The 20,667-nt window shown below is 39.6% G+C and overlaps 1 protein-coding gene across 4 annotated transcripts in view; it reads left to right on the forward strand.

Annotated features, from left to right (window-relative positions):
- Positions 1-20,667, forward strand: part of LOC130181464 (SLIT-ROBO Rho GTPase-activating protein 3-like) — a 31,279-nt gene that overhangs the window by 7,090 nt on the left and 3,522 nt on the right. Inside the window, exons 2-19 of one of the 4 annotated variants that reach the window (XM_056395704.1) lie at positions 47-242; positions 4,695-4,857; positions 6,496-6,558; positions 9,696-9,887; positions 10,216-10,344; positions 10,449-10,670; positions 10,799-10,900; positions 12,940-13,137; positions 13,231-13,315; positions 14,816-14,843; positions 15,726-15,828; positions 17,225-17,285; positions 18,257-18,334; positions 18,680-18,814; positions 18,921-19,026; positions 19,100-19,327; positions 19,914-19,987; positions 20,104-20,284. In XM_056395704.1, the coding sequence (XP_056251679.1) occupies positions 47-242; positions 4,695-4,857; positions 6,496-6,558; positions 9,696-9,887; positions 10,216-10,344; positions 10,449-10,670; positions 10,799-10,900; positions 12,940-13,137; positions 13,231-13,315; positions 14,816-14,843; positions 15,726-15,828; positions 17,225-17,285; positions 18,257-18,334; positions 18,680-18,814; positions 18,921-19,026; positions 19,100-19,327; positions 19,914-19,987; positions 20,104-20,284 (2,344 nt within the window). Of the gene's footprint in view, positions 1-46; positions 243-4,694; positions 4,858-6,495; positions 6,559-9,695; positions 9,888-10,215; positions 10,345-10,448; positions 10,671-10,798; positions 10,901-12,939; positions 13,138-13,230; positions 13,316-14,815; positions 14,844-15,725; positions 16,898-17,224; positions 17,286-18,256; positions 18,335-18,679; positions 18,815-18,920; positions 19,027-19,099; positions 19,328-19,913; positions 19,988-20,103; positions 20,285-20,667 lie in introns of those variants that run through there. The other 3 variants (XM_056395713.1, XR_008829575.1, XR_008829576.1) reach the window with 3 other exon arrangements.

Here is a 20,667-nt window from a genome sequence, read left to right on the forward strand (position 1 = left end):
GCTCTATTTATTCTGAAGGTGGTCTCCCTTTTTTTTTGATATGCAGAGATCCGTAACCAGCTGGTGGAGCAGTTCCGTTGTCTGGAGCAGCAGTCCGAGTCCCGGCTGCAGCTGCTGCAGGACCTGCAGGAGTTCTTCCGTCGAAAAGCTGAACTCCAGCTCGAGTACTCCAGAGGCCTGGACAAACTGGCCGAGCGCTACTCCGCCAAGATCCGTACCTCCAGAGAGCACCAGCACTTCAAGTGAGTCTCGCCACTGTCTCTTTGCTAAGCACTGGAACATCTGTATCAAATGGGTTTGACTGATAAACAACTGTTACATATTTCATACTGATCACTGGCACGGCACAGAGATGGGAAAAAGAGAAAGGGGGGGAAAGAAATGAAGAATAAGCAACAAAAAGGAGAGGAGGGATAAAGCAGAAGAATTGACCTGAAATGAAGCCAGGGCTAAGGAAGCTTGTGGCCTCAGGCTGCTGTGTTCCTCCCAACTAGGTCAGACTCTTTATCCAGCCCCCCTCTTTCTCAGTGGCTGTCATTTCATTTCCATTCTCAAACAACTTCACACTAGACTGCTACCCACTTACTCATATTTTGTCAATGGACACTGAGGAGTCTGGGGGAAGGAACAATATGGGCTATTTTACTCAGACCAACTTAAATCATTTTAACTGTTGGTGTAAGGGAGATCTGTAGTCATGAAACAAACATACCCTGCAGCATGTTGAGGAATTTCCTCTTAGATGCTCTGACCAGCCTGCAGCTCACTACGACTTTTAGATCATGTTCTGATTGTAAATGCTGCTTATGTGCGTGTGGTTGATTTGAAGCTGTGATTATAAATAATACGAATGAAATAGAGTATGTTCAGATAACATCTTAGGCATCAAAGCTTGTTCTTCAGTTTGGAAATACACAAACTACACCAATTAAGGCTGCAAGATCAGTGGATCAATAGACTTTATTTGTGTAGCACCTTTCATACAGTTTAGAGTGTTTTATAGAGGCTGATAATTAGACAGTACTAATGTAAACAGTAAAACAATTTCAGACCAAATGATTAAAAAAAAATGTGTGAAAGCTCCAAAAAATATCAAGTTAGTGGGCCTTGAGTTTAGATTCATTAAAGAAATCTACTCCTCTGTAATACTCTGAACAGTAGTACTGGATTTGCAGTGTAGGGAATCAAACTTATCATATAAAGTACCACAGTACAGACAATATAATTGACATGTGAGCAGTTGCACACCCTTTCATATGACCTGGCTGTGTCAGTCATGCGTAACAAACCCGTTGGTTTATTTAGGAGACGTCTTTTCCATCTCTTTTTTCTCAGTCTCTCCGGCCAATTGGACATAAAGTGTAATAATGGCGGAGAGCTCCCGTCACTGATAAATAGAGCGCTCCCTCAAAGGGAGACCCCTGTAAGAGACTCGCATCACATGACGTCTCTCCTCACCCCACTGTCCCAGATTCTCCCCCGTCACATTAAATGGTCATCATTATATCTGTCTTTCAAAGACTAGATTCATACTCACAGACTACAATGGACTGACTAAGACTGTATCATTAATAAACCCACACAGCCTTCTCTTCTTGAGTTTCAAAGCTGGCTCTGCACTCTATCTCTCTCTCTCTCTTTCTCTCTCTCTCTCTCTCTCTCATTTAATTTTCCTTTTTTTTTTTTTTTTCAGCATAACCTCACTGCCCTTCTTTCTTATCCATGATCCGTTCACATTTTCGTTTCTGGTGTCAGATTTAATAAAGGGGTTGGCAGGAGATTGTCAGGGAACATTTTCAAAACCTCCTATAACAGAGTGGCTGCAGCAGAAATGTACATCATAAGAGAACATGGCACTGTGTAAATTTTTTGAAAAGACAGTTTATATCCAACATGTCGTACAAGAGTTAATAGAGTGTTTTTATATCACCAGCTCACTGTAGTTCAACTGAGTGTTTCAGGCATTTATGCAGTGATGTTGTTGAAAAACCTTTCTGTGATCTTCCATGAACGGGTCTGCAGCAACTCCTATGTGTCCTGAATGCTACAGTCTCACCCCCATTCAGGAGCAGCCAAACATTTACAGTCAGGTTCCTGGCATCGAGCGTCCAGGATCAAACACCTGCTCTGCTTGAAAGGAGTGCCTATAGGGATAGCTTGTTCATGTTTTTTTTTTGTTTATCAAAGTGTTAAAGGATGAAAGGATAAGCAGAAAGAGGATGCTGATGCCCAGCACTCTGGATTACCTGTAGCATGACATGAGTGCAACTCCTTTAACTCATCGCTGACAGAGAACTTTTCAGATCGTAGCTGAACCAAGTTTTCTCCCAACATCTTTCATTCAGACAGAAGGCTGGAGTCATGAACTCAGCCTGAAGCATGAAGAAGAAGCCAACAGTCATTTCCAAGAATTGAAAAGTCCAAATGTGGCATTCAGACCTGGAAGAGAGACGGAAAATGCACATATAAGAATAATCTGGATTGACAGAATGTGAATGTTTTATTTATAAAAGAATATGTTGTTGATAATGATGAATCTCGTGTATGTCATGAGATTTTGTTATTTAGGCTAGTTTCTGAGAAAATTTCAGTATTGTTTATTACGCATTGTTAATTGATACATGGAGGGAGGTTATCATCTCTAATCTTTATTACAGTGCAGAAACTTCCATTAGCTGAAGATTCGAGTGAGAGAAACGGAAATAATTCACTACAGAAAGAAAATGAAAACATCAATAAATGTTCTCCAGAAATTCTCCAGGGATAAAAGTGATCAAAGTCAGAAAACAAGTCAGAACTGCTCTTTCTTTGTGATCTTCAAAACTGAGATTAGAGTCAAAAATAACTGCCTGCTACATTTCTAGCTCAAGCTGCAAAGTAAGATGCTGCTGTGGATTCTTCAAAGGACATGTTTAGACAGTCAAGCAAAGCAAGTTTCTATCATTTGGAATCATTTCTTAGTCATTGTTTTATAGATAGCATTTGATATTGTAGCATCTAGACAGTTTTAAGAGGAGTCATATAGGTAATTGTTAATTATTTTAAGGCTACATAGAGTCACATGTTGAGATATTGATAGAAACAAATTCCATGAATATGCGTTGTTTATATAGGAGGAAGCATGTGGAATATAACCTTAAGGTTGTCTGCACACGAGAAGGCAAAGACTCTTTACATTTTTAATGTTGAAAAGAATTATGATCAGTCATGTGAGAAGCTGAACTCCAGGTTCTTAGAAGAAGAAATCAATAGTTCGTAATGTAACCCAAAGTTATTATTACTCATTCAAGAATCCATCAGTCATTTGTGTTATATTGTCATATTGTTGCTGATTTATTCTTTCTGGATCCGTGTTTTAGACTTGGGATGTTTAAACCTCCTGGTCCTGTGAGTGTATTCAACCTGAAAAGGCAGTTCAAAGTGTGGCAGATTGCTAATACTTAGTGAGGAATAGATGTAGGTAATAGCCAGCTCCATTTATGAAGATCAATAGGCCAAATCATAATCATAATCATAATCATATTCATTGCATTATGCTTTTTCAAATACACCTTTCTTGAATTTGCTGTCTGAGGTTCAGGAATGGTGACAGGGTGTTGCTGCTGCTGCTGGTGTTTTGTGCTGTATTTTGGCAACTGCAGTCACATTTTGCATATTATATGTGCAAGCAGCAAAATGCTATTCATTATGACATGTAGAAGGATTTAAGTTTTTTTTTTTTTTTTTTTTTTTTTTTTCCTTGGCGGCTTTGCTCTACAAAATAAAAAACAGCTCTTTACTGCTTCTATAGCCGCTGACTGCCTTTGTGATAGAATAAAAGCGTCTGTGGTGCAAATCAGCAGAGATGGCTATCTAGATGCTTTTTGAATGTCCGCTTCCCCAACAACAAAGACATGCAAGTGTTAAAATCCTTCACCCTAACGCCACACATCTCCTTTCACCAGTCATTATAGCAGAAATAAAGTTGGATGTGGACTGGATCACCGCACTGGGTGTTTTTACGCACAGCTTTTAAGCAGGCTCTGTATAAAATGTAATATGATACAGCATTTTTATTTTGCAGTCACAGTTGTTGGAGGTTAGTAAAACATTAAAATGTTCTCTGAAGACAAAAGAAGACAAGAAGAGGGAGACAAACAAACTCTTTGGTGTGAGGATAATTGAACTCACATGCTCCCTTGAGCAAGGAGGCAAGTGCAGTCAGCATGCCTTCTGTGTGTGTCAATGAGTGTGTGTGTGTGTGTGCGTGTATACGTATGTGTGTACAGCTGCCTTCCTTTTTCCTGATTCCTCACCACATGTGCAGTGTCTGTTTGATCTCTAATAAGTCAAGCCCCAGAGCTGGTACAGTTGATAGATTTCATCCTGCTTCATGTCGAGTACCGTCATGAATCAGTCATGCAACAGTTGCTATTTTTAGGACTTGAGTGTCTTTTTTGATTTTGATTTGGAGACAAGTAATTACATTGTTCCTGTTCAGGTTGGAGAATCACTTCCCTTCTGCCGCATTCTTATGGGAAATGTGCTTCACAGTCTGAATATTGCAGATGTGTTGGTTTACAGGCGGCTTTGAAGAAATCACTTTTCGAACTGATCGGTGTTTTCATCTTTGTGAAACGATGAAAGTGACTCTTAATAGTTTCAAATACCCACAATAAATACATACTAACAAAGTCTGTCCTTGGCTGTTTCAGAAAAGACCAAAACCTGCTGTCCACTGTGAACTGCTGGTATTTGGTCTTGGACCAGACCAGGCGGGAGAGCAGAGACCACGCCACTCTCAGCGACATCTACAACAACAACGTCATTGTCCGTCTGGCTCACGTGGGCGAGGATGTCATCAGACTTTTCAAAAAGGTCAGAATCGGAATTAAATGGATGAGGGCATGTAACTCTGACCATTACGAATGCACACAGTCACAGAAATCATTGCATTACTGATGCCCACAGCTGGGAACATGACGCCACACCAACAAAAATATGTAAAATTTATGTTTATATGTATCAGGACATAACACTATATTTCATGCACTGTGGCTCTCATACAGGACATTCATTCTAAGGGCTAATCTGACTCCTAGAGCATGATTAGATTTATTGTGTCATTGTTTCTTGATGTGACCAATAATATTTAATGAGTTCTGTAATTATCATACACTTTTTGCTTGCAAAGTTCCCCTCAGCTACTTCATACCTTGTTTTTAACACTGGTTATTAGGTTTATCCATCTCTGACATTTTGCCTACTTAAAGTTGCAACACTGTATTCTCACATTACCCCTTTGCTATTGTGACAGTAGCAAATGTCTACAACAAAGCGTAATGCGGTTGATGAGAGGTTTATTTTTAAACTCCCCCATCATGTGTATAGTTCATTTTCAATATCATGCTCAGTTTGCTCCCTGTTTAGATCATTTAACCTTTCATTTCACACCAAATACACATTAGCTTTGCATCATTCAGTAACTGCAGAGAGAATTAACTATAATTGGTTAATTTATTAAAAAAACTGAACAGCATAGACTATGTTTGTGTCTTTGTTATACTCTCATATCTTGTGAGGCATATGGTTAATGTATGATACGTGTGAGAGTAGGTTGTGGGTCGGGGGCTGTGATAAAGAATCTGCCTTGGGGATCTTGGATGTGTACGGTTTGACAGCAGCCGGGGTCTACAGTAATTTAAGACCTCTAGGGGGCTCTGCTGATTCTGATGAGAATGGGATGGCTTGCAGCCAGCACTAAGAGCAGGACTAATAACTGCCTGCAGAAAACCTGTCTCCCTCTGCAAGACGTTAGCTCAAATTGTGACAAAGTTCTCCAAAACAATAATCCTGTTATGCTGTAGCATCCTGGTTCAGCTGCAGTGCAGTCTCATTGTTAATAAATTACACATGTGGGAAAGGGAATGATTCAACTCTGGCATTTGTTAAGTCAAAGTTTAAATGTACTGAATGCTCTCAAGTTTAACTCTTGTCACATGTGAAAACGCGGAGGTTGATGTTTTGACAGGTGGTCCCTAGGAGGTGGCAAAAAACAGGATTGATTGCCTTAAGTGTCGCTCTATATCCCCTCAACAGGATTTTCAGGGTCACTCTCTACTGGTCCAGTTCCTACTCTTGGGCTATAAGCCCTGTCATGGGACATGTTCAATTCATCATCGGCTCTTTAGCCTCTGTAACAGAGCAGAAACTGTGACTCTACTCCTTGGGAAATATTCTGCAGTTACTGCGCCGTTCTATTTTTGTCTGCTTGTGCACTTTGGGCATTGTATTAGATCTTTTCTGGTGCAGAGTAATGACAGCATTTCAATGCCTGCTGACATCCCTCACATACAAAATATAACTGGCACATAGCCTTCAAGCTTTTCATTTGTGGGAATGTAATTCTATTAAAGAACCCAATTCTTAGGCTTAGATGTTTAAATACATACTTTCATTTGTCCTTTATATGCTTTTATTGTCAACTATGGAAATCACCTATTTCCTCCTTTACAGAGCAAGGACATCGGGGTGCAAATGCATGAGGAGCTAGTGAAAGTCACCAATGAGCTCTACACCGTGAGTTAAACAAATATCATTGTCACTTCTCACCTGACCTTTCTCTGTCTATACTGAGCTGTCTGTTTTGCCTCCTAAAGCTGAGCTTTTTTCACAATCTGTAACCTGTAACCTGTGAAGCAGCTGGCTTGACACTGCACGCAGCAGATATGCCTTATCAGCAACGCAGCCTCTAACAGGTCATTTCTTCTTTCTCCTGAGGTCGTGATAGGAGAAAATTTGCATTCTTCCTCCTGCTGTGAATTTCTACATTAGCTGAAGGGGAGGGCGTTCTCGCCCCTGGCTGTGCTTCAAGTGGACTCAGCAGTCTGTGCTGCAGAGGTGCACTATGCTCACAGCAAACATGAGCGTCTGTTAATATTATCAGCTAATTTTACATGTAATCACGCACATCTGTTTGTGTGTTATGGCAACAGATGTCAATCAGTCCATTGTTATGGTGTACTCTGACACAGGACGCTCCAGCACGTGTACGCTCATGACATCGAACATACAGAAATGGTGTGTGTGGTGGTGATGATAGAAAACAGCTGTGTTCTGCTGATGTCTCCTCATTTAGCCGAAGAAACTGAACTGATGCAGTGATATCGTCTGCTGTATGTGGGACACAACACCACAAACGCACCAGACTGCTGCCTTCAGGGTCTTATTGGCCACTGATAGTCTATAATGATTCGTTGCTGTAATTCCACAAAAAAAAATTAATATAAAATTATAATTATATAATTATATATATAATATTAAATTATAGGTTGAAAAAGATCCTAAATATACTGTACATCATATCTAAAGGTCGGGCATGAAATGGATACAACTACAGTTTAAGGTTTACATGATGTTTCTTTGATTTTTTTTTTGTGCCGAGTCACACTGACAAACTCTGATAGTAGTTTCATTATATTTAATCAGCAAATTGATGGGACAGTTATTCTGGCTAGCTTTGGTCTGTAGAATCCAACAATTGAATTTCATGGCCTGCCATGTAGAAGAATAAGAAATATATATTTTTAGATACTCAGTGTACACTCCTCTTCTTCCTATTTAATTATTTTATTTCATGTTTTACTGATGTGTGAAACTCCACCTTTGGCTACTTGCTTTAATAATTTGCCTCACGTCTTGAATGTTTGGGGGTAAACTAACTGTAGGTGATCAATCAAAGATAATTAAAAAACTTTTGGGCAAGGTTAGGACTTTTAGTTAAGAGTCAACACATTTATCATGGTTCTGTGAAATTGATTCTGACTCCAGACTGTAATTACTTTATAATTTGACAGTCTATAATGTTTATAAGTGAAATATTTAAAGTTCTGATTTGATTCCTGAGGAAGAATGGAGTGAAGGCAAACAGTAAGCAACTCAGGGCTGATGTGATCTTTGAATTTTGCACATAATTGCACATGGGATTCTGATTCTAGTTTGTGTTTGTTGATTCTTATAAAAGAGATAATAGCAAGTACCAAAGCATAATGGTATAGAAAAATTATTTAATTGCAGTATAAATTTTGATTATTGACCACTCACACAAATTCCTTTTTAATTTTTTTTATTTGAGACGCATGATTGTGCAGCAAATCACAAATAGACTTGAAGTAGAAGAACTCGCATGATATAAACCTCGTGAGAAATTTTCTCACATGTAACATTATACAGCACTTTACTGCGATACTGATATTGATTTTTTTCCTCTCTCTGTTTCATCCATTATTAAATGCCTGTCTGCAGCTCCCACACGGACAGTATCAGAAATAACAGTTGTCTGTTCAAATTTGGGCTGAATGAAGTTATATAGCCTAAATGAAACTTGTCTAATTTGTTTATATTGTCCATTACATGTTTAATGTAAAATTAGGTAAGGATCCATTCAGGGAAGGTTGCTCAGTGTAACCTTGTAACCTCCTTCCTATCCTGCTGATCTGTCTCTCTGTCCTTTGCACGTTTCCGTCAAGGTTGCTAGGAAACCAGAACTTGAGAGTGAGTGAAGGAGGAGCAGAAGCTGTTTAATTCTGCTGTTGAGTCGGGGTTACTAGTTAAAGATTTACTGTACATGTGATTTCTTTAGTAACACTTCAACAAACTGAGCAGTGGGAGTGTATTCAGTGTATCAGGAGAATGATGAACCCAGGTTGTAGTAAAAGATACATACAGTACTTGTTCCACATTGTTGGGATCTTTTTGAACCTACTAGAATGCAGTGGTGAAGCCAAACAGACAGAAGAGCGTGGACACATCAGACAGACGCATACAGCACAACACCTCCAGCTCCGTTTGGAAATGTCAGTCAAAATGTGACGCGCCCATGAGCACAATGACTAAACTACACTGCTTAATGTTGACATGTGTGATGAAAAAAAATATTCTGGGGTTACTTAGGACAGAGAAATACACCATAGTATTTAAGCACAGCTTAATACTGGACAGGTTCTCAAAACGGTGTCTAAGCTTTACCAAATGACACACACGTTCTCTATAACTACTTCAAGCTAATGCTATCAGGAATGTCTCTTAGATCACCTGCATATAATTCAAACAGAAAGAAGTTTAGTTTAATTCCAGAAGCCACTTGTGAACAGTTGCAGTAAAAGAGATGGTCATTTTATACTGTGTGCAACAGTTTAAATGCACTTGCACTGGGACATTCAATTATGGTTTGGCCACTGCCCTTAAACCTGTGTCTTTCCCTTTTATTTTGAATCTTTAGAGCATCATATTTTGTGTTTTCTATAGTTTCATATGTGTGAAGTATTTTGAATTGGACTGAACTGTGACAAAATAAGGCAGGAGATTGTAAAGTCAGCCGTATTTTTTTCACCCTTAATATTACCATACAGTTAAATGTAGCAGATATGTAATATTTCAGCATGTGCTTTTGCACATTATGACAGATATTGTTATCAGTAATAATAAGATGATGTTTATATTGATATCAGCCACAATGTGGTCCACATTATGATGTAAATAGAGGACTGTAGTGTATATTTAGAACATCAAATGAATCCACTTAACTGGTTATTCACAGGAGATTTTTTCTATTTTTCCTCCTCAAAGTCACATTCCTTTTAACAAAGCACTTGCCAGTTTGACTGTGGGGCCCTTGACACTGAGTGGAGTTTGATGTTTGACGTATATTCTCACAGGTGATGAAGACGTACCACATGTACCATACTGAGAGTCTCAGTGCTGAGAGCAAGCTGAAGGATGCGGAAAAACAGGAGGAGAAGCACATTGGCAAGGCCAATGACATAAGTACCAGCCTGCTACGTTACGGTCATGACGAACGTCCACAGCGACGAAGCTCTGTCAAGAAGATGGAGAAAATGAAGGAGAAGGTCTGTTCTGGTTGACATGTCCACACATAACGATGGTGTATGTGCTTTACGTTATAGCCATTTTATCCACATTCAAGTACAAATAATCTGCAAATGCATTTGTAAGGAAGTCCTTGTATTTGAGCATGTGCTACAGGATACGCACAAATGACAGTCGAAAATGTAGTTAAAGCTGCAAGAAACCCATTTCCACACTGCAGAGTATTATGCATATTGACTGATTATATAAGATAAAATCTGTTTATTGTTGTAATGCATTCTTTGAGTACATCAGGAATCCATTTTAAATTCTGCATTGATGAGACGTTCTCTTCCTTTTTCACCCTAGAGACAAGCCAAGTACTCTGAAAACAAGCTGAAATGCACAAAGGCCCGCAACGATTATCTTCTCAATCTGGCAGCAACCAATGCCTTGGTGGCCAAATACTACATCCATGATGTCTCAGATATGATAGATGTAAGTTAATACAGTCAGAGCCAAACATGCAAATATTGACAACAAACAACCTCTTCGTCAGTTTCAGTAGTAGGCTTTACTTATGCTTTACTTCTTGTCCTCAGTGTTGTGACTTAGGGTACCATGCAAGCCTGGCGCGCACCATGAGAACCTACCTGTCTGCAGAGTATAGCCTGGAGACTTCTCGCCATGAGGGTTTGGACTTACTTGAGGGAGCAGTAGATGCCATGGACATCAGAGGAGACAAGCTGAAATTTATGGACACACACAGCCAGATCTTCTGTCCCCCAGCACGCTTCGACTATCAGCCACACATGGGCGATGAGGTGAGTCACTGAAGAAAGGGCGGGACTGGAGGGATGGTTTGTTTGTTGCTCTTAACTCTTGATTCAAAATCCATCTCATCTCTTTATTAAATCCTTCTGCTAAAGTTCCCCTTCTTCTTTTATCCCAGGTGTGTCAGGTGAGCGCGCAGCAGCCTGTCCAGACAGAGCTGTTGATGCGCTACCACCAGCTGCAGTCTCGCCTGGCCACGCTGAAGATAGAAAATGAAGAGGTGAGAGGTTTTGTGCACACAGGTCTCAAAAGGGCTGGAGGTTGCCAGTGTCAGCATTTCATTTCAAAAGGAAGGAAGCTCACTGCAAGTGTGTTGTTCAGAGTTATGCTGCTGAGAGAGGAACAGATGGCTAAAGTTATATATTAATATACTAGTCCTTAATTTTTGTCTTTTGCTCATTACGTAATTTTTTATTTTCAGAGTTTTTGTGGATAATCATTCGTATGTAGTAAAAGCATGGTGTCTGCCAGGACATTCTAGCTGAGGTTATAAGTCACCCAGCACTTGACACATGCCATCTCATGATTACAATTAGTTGGCAGATGATGATCTAAACAGTGGCCACACTCATTAAATATGTGGCGTTTGCTGTGTGAAATTAAAAATCATTAAAATGTATTAATGTTTACAATGTTATGGATGGGGGGGGGGAGAATTTCAGATTGCAGAGGTGAAAAGATGTGTCCTCTGCTCCAGCTGTATCTACCAAAGTGCACAGAAATTGAAATGAGAAAATTAATTGGTTAAAGTGTGAATGTTGGAGTAAAAATATAAAAACATGAACGTTGTTTGCTGCAGGGCAACATGATGTGCACATAATAGCCTCAGTTGTTGAGTGAAATCTAAAAAGGCAGAGGCCGTTGCCTGCCAATAGATGACTGCAGAATACTCATTAAACAAATGTCTTATCATTCAAACCATCAATCTAGTACGGCCATGCAGCAGAGCAGGAAGATGTTTTAAAGATGCATATCTGCTGCTCTACATGTGGAGCCGTCTATCGCAGACACACTGCGAACAGACATTGAGGTCTAAGAGGTTTTATAGATGTGAGCTTTCTGTGGAATGCTCAGTACCACAATAATGTCTGCTAAATATGAAGCTACAGCCAGTTCACTTAGCTCAGTAGAAAAAACTGGAAGGGGCAAACAAACAGCTTGCTCATCCCTGTCCAAAGGTAACAAATCCACCTAACAGCACCTCCACAACACTGTTTGTTTAATCCACATAAAAACCAAAGTGTAAAAATTAAAAATTCCAGTTTTATAAGAGATTATTGGGCAGTGCTCATAAAACCACTAAAATATGAAGTGTTTATTTTTCAGTTTTTGAGTTGCTAGGAGACCTCATTTGTGACCTTTGGACAGAGCCTGGTTAGCTTGTTCCGCTGTTTTCAGTATTTATGCTAAAATAAGTTATACAAGCTGCTGGTGGTAGCTTCATATTTATTCTGAAGACATGAGAGTGATATGAATCTTCTATCTGAGCTCCCTCTAACTAGCAGAACAGCTCTATCGATCACACTTACACTGCATCACTCATCAACAAGCTTGTATTCCTCTCACTCATTACAGCACCTGAGGAGTTTTAATGCCTCCTTTGGCTTCACTATATTTTAAACAGGGATTGGCAGCCATCACCCTCACATCTGTCACGCTAACACGTGACAGCAAGCGACCGCTCTTGAGGACTGTCACCCTGCATTTATATTCATCTTTAATCTGACACTGACCTGTGGGGTCTCACTCCCACTGGGCTCCACCTCAGCATGCTCCCTGGCCTCCTGGTCTGTAGTCACCAAGGCCACTGTGACTCATACAGACCTGTTTAAAGGTCATCAGGGTGTGTATATGTGTCAGTGGCTGTCTGTCATGAATATGGAAATGCACACTCCATTTCCTGTCTGCCTCACGTGGAAGGAGCATAGTTAATCTTTCATGTCACGATGCATCATGCTAGGAAGCTAATTACTCCGTTGTTTACGGTGTGTCTGTCAAACTGCTGTGCAAGTGGCCTGCAGTGGTATAATCTTAGACTGTGCTGGGTTATTCGCACATATAGCGCGTTTGTGACAGTGAGAAAATGCATTCGGAAATATGTACATTAGGTATGATTACAATATTCTCTTTTTTTTCTCCATGCATCGAAGTCACCTGATTAATTTCAAATGGATTTTGTGAAATGATATGTGACAAAGATATTGTAATTGTGGCTATAAAGTCACATTTCAGTTGTGTTCTTGCTGCTGTGTGTGCCAGGTGAGGAAGACTCTCGACGCCACCATGCAGACCCTTCAGGACATGCTCACCGTGGAAGACTTTGATGTTTCAGACGCCTTCCAGCACAGCCAATCCACAGAGTCGGTCAAATCGGCTTCCTCTGACTCCTACATGAGCAAGGCAAACATCTCTAAGAGACGAGCCAATCAGCAAGAGACCGAGGGCTTCTACTTCACTGTGAGTCGTCAGACAAGCGAGGGTGCAAAGTCACTGCAGCATGGAGTGCATACAGGGTAACTACAGATAACCCTGTCACTGTTTCATCCGCAGAAATACAAGGAGTACTTGAATGGCAGCAATCTCATTGTCAAACTGCAGGCCAAACATGACCTTCTGAAGCAGACGCTAGGAGAAGGTGAGACTTTTTTGTGTTATACACTGGTGGAGTGGGAAGTTGTGGTAATACATGAGGGTCTGTCTTTCCCATTAAGTTTAGTAGTAAGTGGGTAAAGTACGAATAATAGAAAACCTTTTCATCAGGACTAGAATAAGAGTTTCTAAGTCTTTTCCTTGCATCAGATGTTACAAGGAAACAGTAAATCGCATATATCTGAAATACATGTATATTCATTCTTACATCATCCCTCCATGTTTTTGGAAATAGAAAACAAAATTATGTTGTACTGAATTTGTCATTTACTTGACAATTTAGGTCACAGGTTCAAGGCTAAGTCATGTTGTTTGTTTATATATATTTCATACACATTAACCTGAGCCAAAGAGGTGACGACGACTCTTCTGTTTATCTTTCCATGTAACCGTGTTGCTACTTCAAAATCTTTCGGGCATCTGCTTTTGGTTATAGATTAGTCATAGTTTTTCAGACTCTTGTGTGCATATACATAGCGCATATCAATAGTAGAACCTTCATGGCTATACAAGAGTACATATGGTGGAATTTGATTATTTCAATGAGAGAAGCTTTGGTTTTAGACAACAAAGATGGAAATAACTATTTTGTGCTCAAGCTGCATCTATCAAAACACACAGAAGCTTTTACTTCGGAAAATGAGATAATTGGTTACAGCATGGAGATTGGGGAAACTACATTACCCATTTTGGGCTCTGTCCATCTGTTGAAAATAGAATACAAAATTGTGTCATACTGAAGTTGTCATTCACTTGGTAGCTTGACAGTTTTTGGACCTAAAAGGTCACAGAATTTGAAAAGAGAAAAAAAAAACAATGGACTAGTAGTACTGTACATGAAGGATATTTCTTTTGCTACACTTTGCTCATGTTTGATGTTATATTTAATATTAACTTCAGCCAAAAGATTGCATAAAAATGTATATGCTCTATGTCATTGTGTTTCTACTTGACTCATGCCTGCATCTGCTCAAGGACTGGAATTAATGTGTGTTTGACATAAAGTAGGATTGTGCTGGAAGCTGCTTTGCACATGACGTGATCCTTTAACAAACATTTCTGACTGACTGATCAAAGTGAGGCCTTAATTTGTTTGTGTACAGTGAGACGTGTGTGTGTGCGAATGTAGTGCAGATATCATGCAATCATCACACTGTACAAATCAGCTCCCACAGCTTCCCACTCTTGTTGCCCCTGGATACGTTTTCACTTTGCAGAGCGAGTAGACAGGCCATCCCCTTCTGGGGCTCTTGTGCTGTTTCTAGGGCGACCGCTGAATGACCGCTGCCTGGCGGTGAGTCAAATGCAACCATGGCGCTCACCCCATTGAGTCAGTCTGAATGGATGCCGTTTTCTCATAACACCCCTTTCCGTCTCCATCTGCCAGCCTTGTATAGTCGGCCAGCACTCAACCGTACCGCCAACTTCTGGGATTGTAGAACTAGCGTATACTAATTTAGTCTTTCTCTGCTTTTTTTCCTTTTAGGGGAGAGGGCTGAATATGGAACAACAAGGTAAGATGTTCAGTGACAAGAGGGTGAATAAAGTAAGCGATGATGTGTAAAATCCTTCCTGAGTCCCTGGATGTGGCAGAAATGAGACCACAGTGTGGGAATAGGAGTTTAGTCCCCACTTCTCTCTTATTTGTTGGATAATGGATTGGATCCTAATTAGAGAAAGTGGTGCTCAGGGTTGTTTATCCTACTTTGAATCTATAAAAGTATGTTAACACTAAGAAATGAAATGCCAGTGAGATTGATAATGTCCTGCTGCTTGTCTGTTGAAAAAAATAATAAAAAATTGACTAGAAAACAAATATTGACAAGCCAGGCTCATGACTAATTGAATACAAGGGTTTGGCTTTTACTTATTTTGATCAATGGAACATTTCATTCAAATTTGTATTGAATTTTATGTGTTATAAATCCTTGTAATTATTATTATGACTTTGATAAATGGTGACATATTGTGAAATAAGCTTATTTGTTTTTTTGCAGAGAATTAGAGTAGAAGATCGATACCACTGTCTTGACTGTACTCTAAATACGAAGATGCAACTAACGGCCTGTTAGCTTAGCTAAGCATAAAGATCGGAAGCAGGGGGAATCAGCTAGTAAACACACAATGTGCCATTTATTTCTTATTACTTTTATTACTTTGGTTTTTAATGTGCTAATCGGTTAACCGATTGTTGGCTGTGACTTCATATTTATTCTACAGACTTCAGAGTGGTGTCAAACAAAGCAAATAAGCATATTTCTCAAATTGTTGAACAATGTTTTGTTTGTTGGAGGTTCTAAAAAAAAATGTCAGTATTTTGATATCTAGTTATACCAACTGCATTATTATTCATATTTACCATATACCAACCGTACACCCCCCCACCATCTCCCCAGGCCCCCCACTCTTCCCCCTAAACCCCAGAGAATGCGGAAGTCTAGACCTCGCTCCATTTTTAACCGTAAGCTGTTTAACGGCAATATGGAGGCCTTCATTCAGGTATTAGCCCATCTGTGCTCTTTGTCTCTCCATGAGCTCAGCTGTCTCACTGGCAGTCCTTGGGGGTTCTCTTGCCTTTGACCACTCTTTTACCCAAACGTTGGCTCACTCATGCACTGACTTTCCTCTTGCTCATTGCCTTGTCACCATAGTCGTCCAGCTTAAGAAAGACAGGGTCAGATGAAAACAAATCAAACATGTTTTAAAGATGCTTTGTTTTAAAAGCACCGCACCATTGCAAGATACTCCAGACACTGAATGAATTTGGCTTTATGTATGTCAGTTGGCCATGCACCAGCCATGTTAGGATATGCAAATAAACACATGGCCACTCTAATGCTGGATCAAACGGGGGCAGGCAGACAGAGTGTGCACCAACGGCAGTGGAGATAAACATCAGAATCCTGTAGAGCCTAAATTGTTTGTCAACAGCAAAAAAATAATCTGCATCTATTTGGATAATTGATGAATTATTAAAACCGTTTTTTCAAGCAGAAATACCAAATGTTCCCTAGTTCCAGGTGTCTAACTTGTGAGGATTTTTCTCCTTATATTTGTTTTCTATGATAATAAACTGAATATCTTTAACATTTAGAGTGTAAAAAAAAAAAAAAAAAAAAAAAGACAAATCAAGTAAAGTCACTATTTTCTGACATTTACATATGAAATGATTAATCATTTAATCTGGAAAATAACGGGCAGATTAACTGACACTAAAAGTAGTTGCTAGTTGCAGCTATATAATTCAGCCTTGAACTGTAGAGTTTTAGTCTCGGTCGAACATTCCTTTCTGGATGAAAAAAAATGCTTTCTGCAGCCCCCATTCCCATCGTCTGGGATAGCACCCTCCCTCCTACACACTCCCCTCTGAGCCATGTCCTCATGTCTCACACCCCACAAGGCACTGATGCTTTGGCTATTCTCTGAGGCCAGGCCTCCTCTTTTTCTCTCTCTGTAAGATCTGTCTCTCTCACTAACCTGTTGTGGTTGTTGTTGCTTCTCTTCCTCTGTCTACGTGCCTTACTGCTCTCTGCCCAGGGGAAGACGGAATGTCCGTGCCAGGAGTCAGGTACTCTGTCTTATAGCAGGGCGGGATCATCGCACTGGTTTCAGTATGCTAACCAACATTTCTGTGCCTCTGTCCTGTTGGGATTCCTGATGTGTGAAAATACTGTAGTTATAACACTATACAATCTGGTGCAACACTAACACAATTTGTTCTGCTTATCAGTTATGTAATAATCATTAAATGATAAACAATGTTCTCTCAACTCTGTGAAGTTAATTCTCTAGAGGCTTCGGATGATAACATCCTGCCGGCATGAATATTTGTTGTCTGTTATTTTCTGTTAATTTAGTCAGGATAATAATCATTTGATTCTTTCTGGTACTGTAGGACTCAGGTCAGCCTATACCAGTGGTTGTTGAGAGCTGCATTCGATACATCAATCTGTACGGTAGGTCCCTGTCATGCTCATATATTGTCTTTCCACAAATTTGCACACAATTGCGTGTGTCTGCACTTTTGCATACCTTGTCTATCCGTCTGTCTTCATAAGTTACTATTTTTGTTTTGAAAATTTGTCAGGGAGTCGTTCATTTTATCAGTGCTACTGAATTTTTAGACTTTCCAGTCTTAAATATTAATTTAAGACACTGCACTGTCCATTATGTCTTTTTAAGGGCTGTCAACAACTGAAAAACATTTTAAGTGAACAAATATTTACACTTTTTTTTGACAATTTGCAAATCAAAAATCTTTCAAATAGTTTCTTAGCTGTGTTTCAGATTGTGGTTCTGTTATTTGGGGATTCTGTGAACATGTTATTACACATTACAGAGCTATTTGATCCTTCCTGGTAGGTTGTAAGTTTACAGTCATTTTGGACATCAGTGGGGATGAGAAACTCCAAATGTCAGACCTAAAGTGAGGGACGTGGCAGTGGCTCACTGGAAAGATCTTTATCTGGGACATTTTGCATGGACATGCCTGGCTTAATTTTGTATTACTTGTTTAATTTTCAAATCAAGTATCATTATATTATTCGTGATGCTAGGCGCAAATTGTTTCGTGAGTATAAGGAATGATGAAGATGGTCTGTGATGTTTGGTACTGTCCTACATTATGAACGTACAGTATAGTCTTATGAAGAACAACTACATTAGAGAGCCTTATAACACAGGCTGTCAAAGACATATCTGTTTATGTGTGTTATTGCTTTCTAAGTGCATTAGTCAGTAGGATGTTAATCACTGCACACATACAGTATGACGAGGAATATTTGGTCATCTTTCAATTTAGTACCATTCACTGGTTACTATTCTTATAAATATGAAAAATTTAATGATATGAATGAAAGGTTGGTGTGTTTTGTGTGTGGGTGTCTTTTTTTCCCCATTTTACACTAACACCTCTGCCTGTCCACAGGTCTTCAGCAGCAAGGTATATTTCGGGTTCCGGGCTCCCAGGTCGAAGTCAATGACATTAAAAATGCATTTGAAAGAGGTTAGTCCCAGTGCGCTTGGCCATCTTCTCTTGATTGATTTTAAATTGCATTTTGCCCACCTCAAACACCACAGTCTCTCCCACAGGCCTCTAAAGTGCAAATAAAGAGCCTGTGTGTCACATGTAACCTAGTAATGGACATGTAAACCATTTTAGATGCATAATACATAAGATCAGCATCTTGGGCTAATAATAAATGAGGAAACATAACTGATCTTTTAATGTTTATATTAACCTCACAACTCGGAATACACATTAAAAATGCATCAGTGCCATATTACATGAACACTGATAGCAGTGAATGATTAATGATTTGATGACATGTACTGTATGTTATGTCTATAGGGGAGGATCCACTGGTGGATGATCAGACTGATCATGACATCAACTCAGTGGCAGGCGTTCTTAAGCTCTACTTCAGGGGGCTGGAAAACCCACTGTTCCCTAAAGAGCGTTTCCTCGACCTCATATCTACTACCAGTGAGTCACATTTCAGGAAAATATCTGAAATATGAGAGGCTTTTATTCAATATAGTTTTTCTATAATTGTTTCACTCTACAATACACTCTACTTTCTTGTTTTTAGAGCTTGACCCAGGTGGAGAAAGAGCTCATCACCTTCAGCAGATAATTGTGACTCTTCAGCGGCCTGTGATCATCGTCATGAGATACCTGTTTGCGTTTCTAAATCAGTAAGCCCCTTCACAACAAAATTTCAACTGTGCGACACTGATCTTGTTATACTTACTGCTTCCGTCTTTTCAGTCTCTCACAGTACAGTGATGAGAACATGATGGACCCCTACAACCTGGCCATTTGCTTTGGCCCCACATTGATGCCCATACCAGACGACCAGGACCCTGTGGCCTGCCAGGCGCATGTGAATGAGGTCATTAAGACCATTATCATCCACCATGAGGTCATCTTCCCAACCCAGCGAGAGTTGGATGGACCTGTGTATGAAAAGTGCATGGCTGGAGGGGAAGAGTACTGGTAAGTACAGGGCCAGGTGTAAAAACATGTGCTGGTAAATAGTTTTTATACTATAATTTATAGTGTTAAGCACATTAAGTAGAAATATATATTCCATGGAGGACCAAATGTCACAGAAATAGTAGTAAAGCATTTCATTCATTCATAACTAAAAATAGGCAGTAATAAATTTGTGTTGTTTATAATGGACTAAATTATAAAGTAAGTTGTAAATTCCTTTATTGTACAGTTAGTTATTAATTAATGAAATGCTTTATTACTTTTTCCATGACACTTGTAGTCATCCATGATATTTATGTGATCCCTCTGTGTGTTTATCGTTTGGACGGAAAATCCAGTACGAGTCTCCCCTTTCATTTGACAAGTGATTTATGGTTTATTTTCTCTATTTAAGTTTTGTGTTTGAAGTTGGCACAGATAACGAACTCTTTTTAGTTGTATGAGTATCATTTTAGGGCAGACTTGTGAAAAATGAATCTATTCTTTCAAAATTGAATATAGCTTTAGGAATAAGAACTTGAATCTACTTTTCGCTCGTGTAAGATTGTTTGTTTCTGACTGTTTGACTCAACTTTTCTTCACTCAGTGAAAGCCCCCACAGTGAGCCAGGAGCTCTTGATGAGGTAGACAACGGTACCGGCCCTAACACTAGTGATGAAGGTGAGTCACTAAAGGCCGTCAGTCCACTGTGAGGACAACAACAGTACTTGTAAGAGCTGATGAAGGAAATGTTGAGGTTTTTAAAAATGGGTTCTGTCGTATTCTTTGTGTTGCAGAGTTGGAGCAGATCGAGGCCATAGCGAAGTTTGACTACGTGGGCAGAAGTCCTAGAGAGCTTTCGTTCAAGAAGGGGGCCTCTCTGTTACTGTACCTGCGAGCCTCAGAGGACTGGTGGGAGGGCCGACATAACGGTGTGGATGGGCTGATCCCACATCAGTACATTGTGGTGCAAGACATGTAAGTAAGATCCATTTATGAGGGATCCAGTCAAGGAGTCAGTACCTTAGTTCAGAGTTTCTTTGGGCTTGGTCATTATTTATGTTGCTCTGTGCTTGGCCTTATGAAACGTGTCCTCATAAGGATTAGTCTGAATAAAATGATCTAATCTTTCTTTGTGTTTTTTTACTTTTTAATGCCAAAATTAGTTGCAACAAAAACAAAACAAATTGCCCCCAATCAGCAATTAGCTGTAAAGCTGTAAGGAAGGAGGATTTTTTTTTTTTAAACTTAATAAATGCTTACATCACTCATTAAATGCAGCCTTTAAATTAATTTGCCTGATAACCTCCCCCTGCCCTACAGAGTAGGTAACAAAATTAAAGCTAAATTAAGAGTAAGAA

Source organism: Seriola aureovittata, chromosome 2 (assembly GCF_021018895.1).
Source record: "Seriola aureovittata isolate HTS-2021-v1 ecotype China chromosome 2, ASM2101889v1, whole genome shotgun sequence".
NCBI lineage: Eukaryota > Metazoa > Chordata > Actinopteri > Carangiformes > Carangidae > Seriola > Seriola aureovittata.